Source organism: Moschus berezovskii, chromosome 7 (assembly GCF_049115385.1).
Source record: "Moschus berezovskii isolate FMDL1 chromosome 7, NW_MosBer_1.0, whole genome shotgun sequence".
Classification (NCBI taxonomy): Eukaryota; Metazoa; Chordata; class Mammalia; order Artiodactyla; family Moschidae; genus Moschus; species Moschus berezovskii.
Genome location: NC_142466.1, coordinates 96,094,310 through 96,107,115, shown reverse-complemented (window position 1 = coordinate 96,107,115; position 12,806 = coordinate 96,094,310). Strand labels below are relative to the sequence as shown.

General features: G+C 52.9%; 1 protein-coding gene across 6 annotated transcripts in view; it reads right to left on the bottom strand.

The window, feature by feature from the left end:
* The window catches only part of SEMA4D (semaphorin 4D), a 120,389-nt gene that overhangs the window by 9,203 nt on the left and 98,380 nt on the right, over positions 1–12,806 (bottom strand). For all 6 annotated transcript variants that reach the window (XM_055427513.2, XM_055427511.2, XM_088838171.1 and 3 more), the window contains 9 exons: positions 12,696–12,758; positions 10,772–10,870; positions 7,254–7,347; positions 6,509–6,622; positions 5,350–5,501; positions 3,929–4,104; positions 3,663–3,819; positions 2,473–2,695; positions 1,297–1,412 (listed from right to left, as the gene is read on the bottom strand). In XM_055427513.2, coding sequence (XP_055283488.2) covers positions 1,297–1,412; positions 2,473–2,695; positions 3,663–3,819; positions 3,929–4,104; positions 5,350–5,501; positions 6,509–6,622; positions 7,254–7,347; positions 10,772–10,870; positions 12,696–12,758 — 1,194 coding nt within the window. The remainder of the gene's footprint in view (positions 1–1,296; positions 1,413–2,472; positions 2,696–3,662; positions 3,820–3,928; positions 4,105–5,349; positions 5,502–6,508; positions 6,623–7,253; positions 7,348–10,771; positions 10,871–12,695; positions 12,759–12,806) is intronic.

Sequence of the window (12,806 nt, the reverse complement as noted above, 5' to 3'; positions counted from 1 at the left end):
CACATGAAGCCGGGCCCGCGCTCTGCTCCTCACTCTCCACCTCAGCTGTAAGCCGGGTGGCACATTTCCCAAAGGCCACTTGGGATGTACAGCTGAGGACAGCCTGTGGACTGCAAGGCAAATCCAGCCCACTTGCTGCTTCTAGGCAGCCCACCCACTAATAACAATTTTCACATTTTCGAATGGTTGAAGAAGAATCAAAGACCAACATTTTGTGACATATGGAAATTTCGGGGACTTCCCTTGTGATCCAGTGGTTAAGAATCCTCCTGGCAATGCAGGGGACGCAGGTTCGATCCCTGGTCAGGGAACTCAGGTCCCACAAACCATGGGCAACTAAGCCCATGCATCACAACTATTGAGCCCATGTGCTGCAACTAGAGTCCGAGCCCCGTAACAAAAGATCACGCACAACACAACAAAGATGCTGTCTGCCACAACGAAGGCCTGAGGCAGCCAAATAATTAATTAAGAGTGTAAAACTAGAAGAAAAAAAAAAAGAGTGTAAAACCAGAAAAGAAAGAAAATATGGACTGCAAAGCTCGGCGCCCATAAATAAGGCTTTGCTAGGGCATAACATGAGTCACTTGCTTCCGGACTGTCCATGGCTGCTCTCGAGCTACAACAGCACAGCCTTCAGAGCCTCCAGCGTTCACTCTCAGCCCTTTATGGAAGAACCGTGCTGCCCCGGGTGTGGAGACAGCACCCTGTCTAAGGGGGCTTTACAGACACAGCGTATCATCACTCAGAGCGTGGTTTTCTGTGCAAATGAGGGAGTTGCACGGATGGCACCCGAGGATGAGGTCTCAACCTCACCAAGTTCCCACACGAGGACGTGTTTCCATGGCCCAGGGAGCCCCTGACAGCATCGTACATCAGTCCCAACAAGTCAGGGAGGTTCTACAACTTTTAGGACACAGTTTGCCTTTCCTAGTGGCTCAGATGGTAAAGAATCTGCCTGCAATGTGGGAGACTCAGGTTCACTCCCTGGGTCGGGAAGATCCCCTGGAGAAGGGAATGGCAACCCACTCCAGTAATCTTGCCTAAAGAATCCCCATGGACAGAGGAGCCTGGTGGGATACAGTCCATGGGGTCACAAAGAGTTGTACACGACTGAGCGACTAACACTTTCACTTTCTTTGCCTTCCCAGTACCCCACAGCTCACAAAATAACTTTCTGTAAGAGCCTGAAGGTAGGTTCATCTGGGCCAGATGGATGATGGGGCCTGCCTGGCCCAGCCTGCCCTGTGGTCACTGAAATGTGGGGCCGTCCTGCCAGGCCCCTGGGGACCTTACCTTCTTGGAAGACAGCAGCAGGCTCTGGATGGGCTCGAAGTCCTGGAAGAGCTGAATCTCCTCAATAATGTGGATGTCATTCTCGAGGCTGATGGCTTTGTGCAGGGCACCCCGGTCTGCAAGGTCAAAGCTGCAGGTCAGTCCCCAGGAGGAGGGGACAGTGCTGGCACTGTTGGCCGCAGCAGCAAACAGTCACCCTTCTGCCTCCTGCTCCTTCTCCCACCAGGAGGCTTAGAAACAGATGATGTTTTTGCATTAGACCCACAAAGGGAAGAGTCACAGGCAGAATCAACAACCAGACACCCAGCTGGCATGGGTCATCCCCATCTTTTTCTGAAAAATAAACAGCTCTTTGTTAAGTCCAATATTCCTCATCAGAATGGTCGACACTGTGACATCCAAATAAATGTGACGTGGTTCTTAGGCACTACAGGCCTCTGAGGGTGCCAGTCCACCAAGAGCCCCAGGCAGGGGAAGCCAGCGGCTGGGCAGCACCCAAAACTGACCACGGAGCCAGCCCACTGCTGCTGCTCCTTTGCCTGGTCACCATCTCCATTCCAGGAAACTTGTGTTAGCGTCTATAGGCCACCAGGAGAGGTATGCCTTCCACGGCAGGTCAGGACAGGTCTTGAGCCCAGTTGTTCACTCAGGGAGGCAGGACGTGCCTGTCTGCAGCTCTCACCTCGCCTCCATGGCACCACCTGGCCTCCCTCTGCACCAGCCCAGACCCATCAGACCTGAATTTCTAGATCTGGGTCAGGACCTGCCTTTTTAACTGGTGCTCCAGGTGTTCTGATGGTCACGGAGATCTGAAGCCACCCAGGTGTGGGGACTTCTCAGAAATCTTCCCACGCACTATCAAATCCTCCCACCATTCTGGCACCTGGGCAAGATGCTGGCTCCGTGTGGCAGAGATTAGCTGGACTTTATTGTTGTTTGGTTGCTCAAGTCGTGTCTGACTTTTTGCAATCCTATAAACTGTAACCCACCAGGCTCCTCTGTCCATGGGAGTCTCCTGACAAGAATACTGGAGCAGGTTGCCCTTCCCTTCTCTAAGGGATCTTCCCGACCCAGGCATTGAACCTGTGTCTCTTGAGTTGGCAGGTGGATTCTTTACCACTAAGCCACCAAGGAAGCCCTGGTAGGACGTACCCATGTTCTTACCCAGGGACCCACCTGTGCTGACAAACATGACATCGTGGATCGTCCCATCCAGGGCCCGGGCCCTGTCCACCACAATCTGTGTGTAGTTCACATCGCCTTTGATCAGCCGGGGCCTACTGTCTATCGGGGTCACGGAATCGTCCATCAGAGGGTGGTCTTTGACGAACTGCAGGGTCTTGTCCGGCAGGTTGAGCGAGCTAGAAAAGTTGGCCGCCCGTGCCTCCCGGTTGATGCACTGCAGGAAATAGACCAGCCATTACCGTGGGCACTCGGGCACGCAGCATGCACTCACACAAGAGTCAAGGCTTCCCCGAGGTGTAGAACTTGGGAGTATACTGTGGATTTCTTGCCAAGACGGAAACACTGAGCTGACCTTTCCGCAGGTATCTAAAGACACAGTTATAAAGCAGGTAGGAAATGCAACTGTCTTTTTCTCCACAGGACACAATGGTGTCTCGTGATACGTAGTCAATGAAGTCATTTTCATAAACTCATAAATGAAAAAAATCATGTCAGATGTCTGAGACTGAAAACCACACATTTCTCTTTTGGCAGCTCTCCCAGAAGAGACGCCTGGAAAAATGGCTGAAAACAGTCCAGTTATAAATATAAACAGCGTAAAGGGCGAAAGCATGAAGGTTCTTTTTCTGCCCAAGCTCCTAATGTGTGTACATCAAAATTCACAACCACAGTGAATGCCTGTTGCTCAATGACATGCAGGAAAAGAGCTGGCCCATCGGCAAAGGTGCGCCCACAGAGGGGGACGGTCCTGGGAGGGAGCTCCGAGCCTCAGGCCACTCTCCCAGGTCACAGTCCCACCTGTGGACCACGTCCACGGCCCGGCTCACCAGGCCCATCATAAATGGATGTGGCCACATCAGCCTAGATGCCCACAGCGATTTCTACACAAAATTTACTACTTTTAGGGAAATAAAAGATGTGACTCATATTAACGAATGGAGATTAGCTCTCATCTCTCTGCCAAGAAATCATGTTTCTCTGTAAGACACAGAAAACGAAACAGATCTGATTCTATTGTGCAGTGTTAATCCCACAAAACATCCGGCGCCAGCCAGAACACCTTCTCATTCGGGCAGTTTACAGCAATGGCTGTGACACAGCACGCTGATGGGAAGGACCCAGGAAGCGGGGAGCGTGCCCCTGCCCTCCCCACTCCCAGGGGGCAGCCTGCGCCCACTCACCGCCCCGGGCCGCGGCGCGGGCACAGCCCCGTTGTAGCGCACCCACTTGGTGTGGGACTGCTCCACCGTGGCGCTCTGCATGTACTTCCCACGGGAGAAGACCGCCTCGGCCGTGGACAGGTTGTAGGCGCACACGGCCGACAGCCCCACGTTGTTCCTGGGGAGGAGGGGGCGACGTGACTGCCCTGAGGCAGGGGGCAGGGCGCAGGGTGGGGGGAAGGAGAGTGCGGTGGAAACACCCCACCCCGCCCGCCTGGAGCACTCACAGCTGCGGGGTGAAGACCCCGTAGAACACGGGTTCCTTCAGGTCCGGAGACCTAAGGACGAAGACGTCCCGCAGCACGTTGAAGACAAGGCTGCTGTCCGGCCGGGAGCAGATGAGCCTGGCCTTCAGGAAGGAGGTCCACTTCTTCTGTAAGGTCCTCAGGCCACCCTGGTCCCCCTGGAACCCCAAAGACGTGTGCAGTGAGAGGAGGGGAGGCTCCCCCAAAACATGAGCCGGTGATGAGGGATGTACTCCAGCCCCGAGCAGCTCTCAGTGAAACGAAACCGAGGCCAAAAAGGAAAGCTGGCTGCAGACCACCAGTGACGCCAGCAACCCCTCTGTGCCAGCTCAGGTCATGGATTGAAGCGCAAAACCCAACCCACAACAACACCTCAACGCGCAGTCACCCAACTGCAGGCAGAACAACTGTGGGATTCTGCCCGCCCTTGGCGTCACGAAGCAGATGCCCCACTGTCCTCCTGCGCGGTCATCGCTTTAGCCCTTTGGCTCACATGCACCTCCAGACTCAAGACCCATCTGTGAGTGACCGGCAGAGCCAGGGGCTGGTGGACACAAAGGCTCCCCAGTCTGTCTCTGACCAGTGTGTGTAGACGAGGTCTCCCCTAAAAGGCATTTGTCAGGGAGATCAGATTTTTACTTCCTTCCAGCTCTCGAGCTGTCTGCTGAATGCTCTGGACCTGTCAGGTTCCCCAAAGCACTTTTTAGTGAACGGAGCACTAAGCAACAATCATGGAACACTCCTAACATGACTGGGTCTGGACAGAAGCACCTAAATGCTGAGGACTGCACACAGAAGCTCAGGAAACTGAAGTGTCCGTACTCATTCTGGACACAGTGAAAACGCACCCCCTAACCTTCATGTTGGAATGGAAAAACCCCTAATTACAATGTGAACGTGAAAGTCGCTCAGTCACATCCAACTCTTTGTGACCCAAGGGATTGTAGCCTGTCAGACACCTCTGTCCATGGAGTTCTCCAGGCAAGAATACTGGAGTGGCTGCCATTCCCTTCTCCAGGGGATCTTTCCGACCCAGGGACTGAACCTGGGTCTCCCACACTGCAGGCAGATTCTTTACCGTCTGAGCCACCAGGGATAGATTCTGGTTAATACAGTACAGGAAAACTAACTTCCTATAAACTGGGAGAGGTTTAAGGAATGTGTTAAGAACAGAGCCCTGAGGACAGAAAGCCAGTCACTGTTACACACAGGCCGGTGCTCCTGCGGTCCCCAAGGCGACCTGTAGGAAGGATGAAGGCCGAGCCCGACAGCCCATCCACACCGCTGTCTGTGGCATGGAAGAATAAGCGATAGGGGACAGGCACCTCAGAGGAAGTGTGGAGCCCAAGGGATGTGCTCTCCCCAAGTGCAGGGACCAAAGTGAAAAGCAGGGGTGGGCTCACCTTGCAGACCCTCGCTATCCGGGGGATCATCAGCTTGAAGACAAACTCGTACTCCACAGACACCTCCGTGAAGAAGAAGTACACCCTGTCGTCCCCGAGGTCCTCACCCTCTGGGATCTCTCGCACCACGTCAGCAAACACAAAGCTGGGCTCTGCAGGGCGGACGCTCTGATTAGCCCCGTTCACACCGAGGGCCTGGGCACCCCCCGTCAGGACGTGGGAGGGTGCCTGTGCCACACCCCACACAGACTCCAGGGCCTAGGAATGATGTCGGGGCCCATCTTGCCCTCCTCAGGCTAATGAGATGCTGGAGGTGGGGGTTCTGACACACTGCCTCCGAGTCCAGCCCAAGATCTGAAGGCTGGACCTCCAAACTGGCAGGCAGCCTGGAGGCAACAGGGAGCCAGACCCCACCAACCCTAGAGACTCACTGGAGAATATGCATTCACTGGTTTAAACAGCCCATCCCTAAAAGAGACAAACTCCTGACCACCAGATCCGGGTGCCCCAAGGCTCTAGCAGGCTGGCCAGTGTCCAGGAGAAAAGTCTCCTGTGAGTAGCCGTGAGCCATCTGATTGTGAATCCAATGTGGACATGTGACATCCAGAGATAACGGTATAATGTCACGGGCCGGTCTAACGAGCCTGAGTCTGTCAATCTGAGCCTCCCAGATGCATTTTCAAGGCGGGGTAAAGGCAAGGATAAACCAGCTCACAGGTGGCACTAGTGGTAAAGTACCCGCCTGCCAATGCAGGAGACGTAAGAGATGCGGGTTCGATCTCTGGGTCGGGAAGACCCCCTGGAGGAGGGCATGGCAATCTACTCCCATATTCTGGCCTGGAGAATCCTATGGACAGAGGAGCCTGGCAGGCTATAGTCCATGGGGTTGAAAAGAGTCAGATGTGACTTAGTACACAACCAGCTTACTTAGCAGAGAAGAAACCAAGCCCCCAGATGCTGGTGGTGGAGCCCCAAGTGGTTCCAGAAGAACCCCCACCTCACCGGGCCTGACGTGAACCCCACGCCATAGGAAGGTGAGCCGCGGATGCTCTCCCGTGAGGCTGGGAGCCGGCAGAGGGTGAACTACAGCAGGGGCTCTGGTGGAGAGGGAGCCACCCCAAGCACAAACATGCCTTCCACCATGTGGCCCGCTTCTTACCATTAAGCCAAGGAATCGCGTACTCTGTCCTCAGAGGACTGTGGGTAGAATTTCGGGAGATGATAGGTTCACTTCCCAAAAAGTTATACGACGTCCCGGAATAAAGCTCTCCATCTTCAGTGACCCAGGAGGAAAGAGGAAAAGGGATCAACACCAGTGTTGACACACTGATGCCCCAGCACCACTTCTCCTCCAACCTGAGACAAGCCCTCCCAGGAAACAGAGACACCACCATCCTGCTTCTGAGCGCATGTTTCTGTTTCCTGAGTCTTCTGTTTTATTTCTGGATGTAGGGGATTTTGTGCTCCATGCTAAACTGTTTGGGGGCAACAAGCAACAGAAGCAATTCCTGCATCCAGTAAAATAACAAACACAAGAGTGGGCGCACAGGGGGCTCCCGGACTGCTTGCCTTGCGTGTGCGAGAGCATTTCAAGACAGGCCACGGCTCAGTCACAAACATCCCTTGAACAAAAGCATTCCCTCAACCTGACCAACTCATCCAGGTGATTTGCACAGAGACAGATACAAAATAATCTGTCCCCAAATCTAACTCGAAGACTGCAGAGGTGGCGGTTTATCCGACTGAACAACGAATCCAAGAGCTCTATAGAGAGACTCCTGGACCTTCTGCGAGGACGGTGAATATGGGTACTAAACAGAGGGGATCACTGCAGAGGAGGAGGGACAGGGCCGCCCGGGTGCAGCGGAGCCAAGCCAGGAACAGACACCAAGAACAGGACTCACCGACCATGACAGACGTGTAGCTCTGTGCTGGGTCAAAGGGACACCTTCCTTTGCCATCTTCATTCTTCCCCAGAAATTTGAAGGCTGTTAAGTTCTATAATTGAGCAGAAAGGAAGAGTATCACAAAATGTCTGAAGTCCTGCAGTCATCCTGATCATGCATCTTTGTTTGACCGTTTAATTTTCAGACTTGCTCTTCTGGGGAGATGGAGGGGATATCACGTATGCTGTCACCAGCTGTCCCAGGTCTGGAGGCCAGCACCTTGGCACCTTCTATCACCCTGGCACCATCTGACGCCCTCGAGAGCACCTCAAGGTCCTAGAGCCTCAGCTGACTCCCCTGTAAGACCAAGACGGTCAACGCTGACGTCTCTAGGGTCACAGAACAACCAGGGCAAATGAAAAACAGGATGTGCTCCAGAAGGAACTGGAAGTCCACGTGCAGACTTTTAACATCAGTAAAGATGCCTTCAAGGCAGCAAGGGAGCAGGCTATCCAATGAACAGATAACAGAAAAAAAGGAGCAGAGCCTCCACCACATCCCACCCACCGAGATACACTCGAGATGGACTGGTGATCAGAGTGTTAAAGATGGAACCGTGCTGCACTAATGAAGCATGCGTGACCATTTCAGTCTTGGGACCATCTCTCTGCACCTGGTGAGAGAGCCCAAAGCCAAGAAAGGGAAAAAATGGACAGGTCCAGCACACAGAGGACTGGACGGCGTCTGTCCACTGAAAGAATGAGACAGATCCAACAGTGTCAAAGCGGGGGACATGATAGCAAACCGACAGACAAGGCACGTCCATCCCTGAACATGTGAGAAGTCTGTACAAATGAGTAAGAAAGCAGCTCAGAAGGAAAATAGTCAAAACATAGCACGCTGGACAAGACGAAACCCAACTGGCAGTGAAGACCAGAAAGGGTGTGCGTACTGCCGGCAACCCAGGAAGCACACGGCAATGAAAGTAGGGTACCATCTTCCACCTGACAGCGGAGATTACGAAGATGGACATCCCGACTGCGATGGGTGGGTCAGTGGCCTTGATGTCTGTCACAGCCAGGGAGACAGCCACAGTCACAGAGAAGAAAGGGCTGCTGCTGCTGCTGCTGAGTCGCTTCAGTCGTGTCCGACTCTGTGCGGCCCCCCAGACGGCAGCCCACCAGGCTCCCCCGTCCCTGGGATTCTCCAGGCAAGAACACTGGAGTGGGTTGCCATTTCCTTCTCCAGAAGACAGGGCTCGGGGCATGGAAAAACCTGTAGTGACATTTCTAACAGGCTGGTGGAAGCAGTATTCAGATTTGCCACCTCCCAGGTCAGGAGCTGTGAACTGGGGAGACACTGCACTCAGTGTGATTCACGGACTGCATTTCAGCACGACGGCTGGGAAATCTGAATGGGGACTGGAGGTTAGATCATGTTCGGGTGACAGCACTCAGGCATCACGGGTGCACGTACACGGATGCTCCCAACTGTACAGTCTGCATAGTTAGGACACATGCATGATCAACTTTTTGTTGGCTTGAAAATTTTTTTAAAACACTGGGGAAAAATAGGTCTAGGTTGTTGTTTTTTTTTTAGTTTATTACTTATTTATTTATTTGGCTGAGTTGGGTCTTAGCTGCAGCACAAGGGATCTTCATTGCTTCACAAAGCAACATGCAGGCTATAGAGTACAGGGGTTTCAGTAGTTGCGGAACACAGGCTTAGTTGCTCTGAGGCATGTCGGATCTTAGTTCCCCAATTGGGGATTGAATCCAAGTGTCCAGCATTGCAAGCCGAATTCTTATCCACTGGACCACGAGTGAAGTCTCCAGGTCTAGGTTTAAATGAAATACATGATTCCCTCACCTCCACAACTGACACGTTTGTGGAATCTAGCTTAAATTCCATACTTTGAGCATCTGACTAGCAGAGCTGAGCCATGAAATCCTTCATGTGCAAAATGTTTCTGACTAGTAAGACTTAAGCAAAAAGAAACGAAGTCTGTCTCTGAGGAGTGACGATCTCAACACCGACGAGCACCCCTACCCAGATCCCAACCCTCGTTGACAGAGTCTGTGGACACAGGCAGTGAAGCAGACCCACGCCACGTGTGGACCCCTCCCCAGGGGTCTGTGTGCTGACGCAAGGTTTTCTAAGCAGGTCCTTACCTTGCCCAGACTTTGCCCTGTCATTCATCTCTGACTCAAGTTTGGAAAACATCTTTTAAATTCCAATGAATTTAGGGTTCTAGCAAACAGTTTTCTACGCTAGCACACTTTCCACTTGGCAGGTACTCACTAAATCAGGGACAAGCACTAGAAAATATGCTTCGTTTCTGAATCTGAAGTGCAAATGACTCATCAGATTATCTGAGGAAAAAGAGTGTCTCTTGTGAGTCGCTGCTGTGCAGTATGCTCTCTCCTTCCAGTTAATTGTCAGCAAGGGGATCAGGAGTGGTGGGAGGGCAGCGGGAGAGTGGGGGTCCCTCCCCCAAGGACCCTAACACAGCAGAAGGTGACTGACGAGGCTCAGGGAGAGGGAAGAAAGGACATGACATGGGTGAGGGAGAGACGGGTCCTGCTTCTGAAACCGCATACCCCGCTGGCATCATGCTGTCACTCCCTGGAGGGGCAGAGTCCAGGAAAGAGGATCAGAACAACTTGCACCCCAACAGCCGACACTGGATGGTGGTACCCCAAGACCAGAGTGGCAGACGTGCTATCCTAGTGAGCCCAGGCCACCGTGAAGACCTCAGACCAGGGGTGGGGCGGCAACCACACACATTCGTGCCTCATGGTTCTCAGGCTGGAAGTCTGAGATCAGGATGTTGTTGGCAAGGAGGGCTCCTGGGGAGGAACCTCTTCCTGGCTTGCAGACAGCTGCCTTCTCACCGTTTCTCACGCGGTGGGAGAAAGAGAGATTCTGGTGCCTCTTCCTCCTCTTACAAGGCCATCATCCTATCGGATTAGGACCCCATCCTCATGACATGATTTAACCTTAACTACCTCCTCACTGGCTGCATCTCCAAATAGCATCATGCTCAGAGAATTAGGGCTCCGACATTTGGATTTGGGGAGACACAAACATTCAGCCCATAACATACATGAACCTAGCACAGAGGAGCAAAAGTCCTGACTGCTCCACCTGACCAGGGCCCCTGTCATACACGCTTCCTCACAAAATGCAAAACATGTCATGGAGAAACAGGCAAGATGCTGGATCAGGGCATGATGGTGCTTCTCCTCGCCAACACTGGCCTCCCCAGAAGGTCGCCCCACTGCCAGCCCCACAATACAGGCCAGCGGCCCCATGAGTCCTGCCCCATCCACGCCCTCAGTCATGATGGTTTATAGACAGGAAGGCTTAGAGGGGGCTGGTAAGGGGGCGGAGGCCTTGCGGGGAGCCACAGCTGCCCCAATTCCCACATGGGTGGCGGGAGAAAAATCCTCCTCGACTGCAGAGTAGAGACCACTCGGCACTGCTTCGAGCCCCACTCCACTTCAACCACTGGCCAGGGCGCCCGCATGTCTTACCAGGTGGTCACAGGCTGGCTGGAACGCGTTGGTCCCGCACACGTACAGGGCGCTGGTGCTGAGCGGCTGCAGGACACGGATATAGTTGAGGCATTCTGTCTGCAGGGAAGAGAAACGCATGGGTCAAGCACTGTGCAGGTTCCGCCGGACGCCCTCCACGATACCAATGGCTCAGCCTGCTCGCTCCAGAGCAGGGGCCAGTCCTGAGCACACGCCTGACGGTAGCCCCTCACAGCTCGCTGACCACCTCGGGCCTCAGACGCTTTACATCTCTACAGGCCAGCCCTGCTCTGCCTAGCATGGGGCCCCAGACCTGGGCAATCCAACATGTGCAGCTGGCCCGTGTGTTTCAATTTCTGCAGGGTTCATGGGCCGCTGTCAGGTGCCAAATGGACTTTACCTCAGTCACTGATCTATACTCAGCAAAGATGTGCCGGCCAGAAAGCAAGGAGAGCTGACCCTGAATGTCTGTGGACACCCAGCACAGAAAAATACGCATTTGCTCTCAGGGAACACACAAACCATTCACTGTGTTGGCAGACCCATGCGGGGGTATGCTGTGCAGAATTCCCTCTGCCTTCCTTTTCTCTGGGGGACCCTACCCTCGACACCCTAATGCATTCAACTGGAAACAGTGCTGCTCAGGAGAGGGGTGTGCCTGGCCCGCCCAGCTCAGGGGACAGGCAGGACTATGGAGGGGCTCCCAGCCTGGCTACACATCAGAGAGGCCCATCAGGAAAACCAGATGCCACTGAGGAACCCACTGGCTATTTTAGGCTGAAACGTACTGGGATTATATGTGGTAGCATCTGAAATTATCTCCATTCAGGAAAGGCTTCTTTTGCCATGGTTGTTTTTAAACTGGTTGGAAGTAATTCATATTCCATGAAAGAACTGGGAGGGACCCTTGTCCGCTGTACGACCTCCACGTGGGCCCAGCCCAAGTGCCTGTTGTAACTTAGGTCTAAGATAACTCCCTGTGACACCTGTTATTACATTGCAATGCCTGCATTTTCCCTCATTTCCAATTTAGTGACTTTCGTGACAGTGCTTATTAGTATTTTACTAAAAAAAAGTTTAGCCAAAATTTCTGTTTTTGTTTAAATTTTAATTGTTTTGAAATTAGCTACCAACTACTGAAACTGACCATAACTGAACTGTCTTAACCAATGACCAAGGAAGATGGGGCTCTTATACTTTGAGACTCTGACGTGGGCCCAGCGGGTGGGGGTAACCCAGAATTCTGGAGGGAGATGGACATTCAGCCCAGTGTTCCCCAGATGGACCAGGCTGTGCTTAGTTACTCAACTGTGTCCAACTCTTTGTAACCCCATGGACTATAGCTGACTAAGCTCCTCTGTCCATGTGATTCTACAGGCAAGAATACTGGAGTGGGTTGCCATGCCCTCCTCCAGGGGAATCTTCCCAACCAAGGGATTGAACCTGCATCTTCAGAGTCTCCTGCACTGCAGGCAGATTCTTTACCTACTGAGCCATCGGGGAAACCCCATGCTGAGGTGCCTAGTATCCCCCAGAGAAGGAGCAGAATCTCCAGGAATGGATAGATGTTGCCAAAAATCCTACAGCAACCCCTCCAGGCCATTGCTGTTCAAGGGAGGCACAAGCCCTCCCTGCATTTTACACCGTTAGCTGGCAAGCATCAGACATCATTTTCTATAGTCAAAGTTTCAGGCCATCTGGACCAATTAAACTCAGATCAACTTTAAGTAATTTTCAAAAGCCTGGTATGTTTAGCACTGGCATTGACGAGCCCCAAGCTCACCACTTGGGAACAGAGAGGTGACCTGCAGGATAAGCAGCAGTGAACATTCTGGGGGCTACTCCGCACAAGTTGGGGCCCTGGGGAGAGTAAAACAAGTAAGCCGTTCCCCTGGTGGTCTTTGAAGCTTGCAAAAGAAATTACCTGTTTTGATTTCCCCTTTTCTGCACATCTTGCTTTTTTCTCTTCTGAGACCTTCCAATAAGCCTGTGAGGAAGATTGAAAGAGTCCATTTCAGTGCATGTTCCCCCTTTA